The sequence below is a fragment of the Ursus maritimus genome, unplaced genomic scaffold, assembly GCF_017311325.1.
Source record: "Ursus maritimus isolate PB19 unplaced genomic scaffold, ASM1731132v1 scaffold_33, whole genome shotgun sequence".
Classification (NCBI taxonomy): domain Eukaryota; kingdom Metazoa; phylum Chordata; class Mammalia; order Carnivora; family Ursidae; genus Ursus; species Ursus maritimus.
This window is the reverse complement of record NW_024425897.1, coordinates 5,780,730-5,781,428: the sequence shown is the minus strand read 5'-3', so window position 1 is coordinate 5,781,428 and position 699 is coordinate 5,780,730. Positions and strand designations below refer to the sequence as shown.

At 58.8% G+C, this 699-nt stretch overlaps 1 protein-coding gene across 10 annotated transcripts in view; it reads right to left on the bottom strand.

Moving 5' to 3' along the window:
* The window catches only part of MPPE1 (metallophosphoesterase 1), a 23,708-nt gene that overhangs the window by 2,738 nt on the left and 20,271 nt on the right, over positions 1–699 (bottom strand). For all 10 annotated transcript variants that reach the window (XM_040619645.1, XM_040619636.1, XM_040619643.1 and 7 more), the window contains one exon: positions 76–184. In XM_040619645.1, coding sequence (XP_040475579.1) covers positions 76–184 — 109 coding nt within the window. The remainder of the gene's footprint in view (positions 1–75; positions 185–699) is intronic.

Below are 699 nucleotides of genomic sequence, written 5' to 3'. Positions count from 1 at the left end.
AAGGGCACGCCCCCCCCCCCCCCCCCCCAGAAGATGCCAGAACAGAAGCTCCTGAGCCTTCAGCGGCTCTCCTACCTCGCGGGAGCAGTTCAGTTTGCGAGAAATTTCGATGAGCTCGGCTTCCGCTTCAGAGCAGATGTGGCAGCCATCCCCTTCCAGGGCAACGCTGTTGACCATCACAAAGCTGAGGCAGAGGGAGCGGGCGGAGAGTCAGGGCCCCTGGGCTCCGTGGCCCGGACCCTGGCAACACTGCTCCCATGACGCAAAGGCTGGGCGCCCAAGTGTGAAGAAACGTACCCCCGAACAGCTTTAAGCCTCAACGCGACTCACCTGTTCCAGGTACGAGTTGATATTAAGAAAGCTCGATAGCGTTATACTGGGAGTGGAGCCTAAGACACGGTCAAAGGAGTGTTAACCTTCGATTTGTGAGAAAGCCCAGATTACAGAAGCTCTGAGGTCAGACTACCACTGAGCTCAGCCTCTCACCCTGTGCCCCATCTATAAAGATGGGGAGACAGCAGTACCCCCACGCCACTGACTCGCAGGGACCGGATGCAGTATGGCAACCACGCCTGTCACTAGAATCCTCGGTAACTGTGAGATACTGTTACCATGACATACAGTGAGCTGCGGGCAACATTCGCTAACATCTGTACACGCAGCAGACGGGGGGGGGGGGGGGGGGGGGGGGGGGGGGGG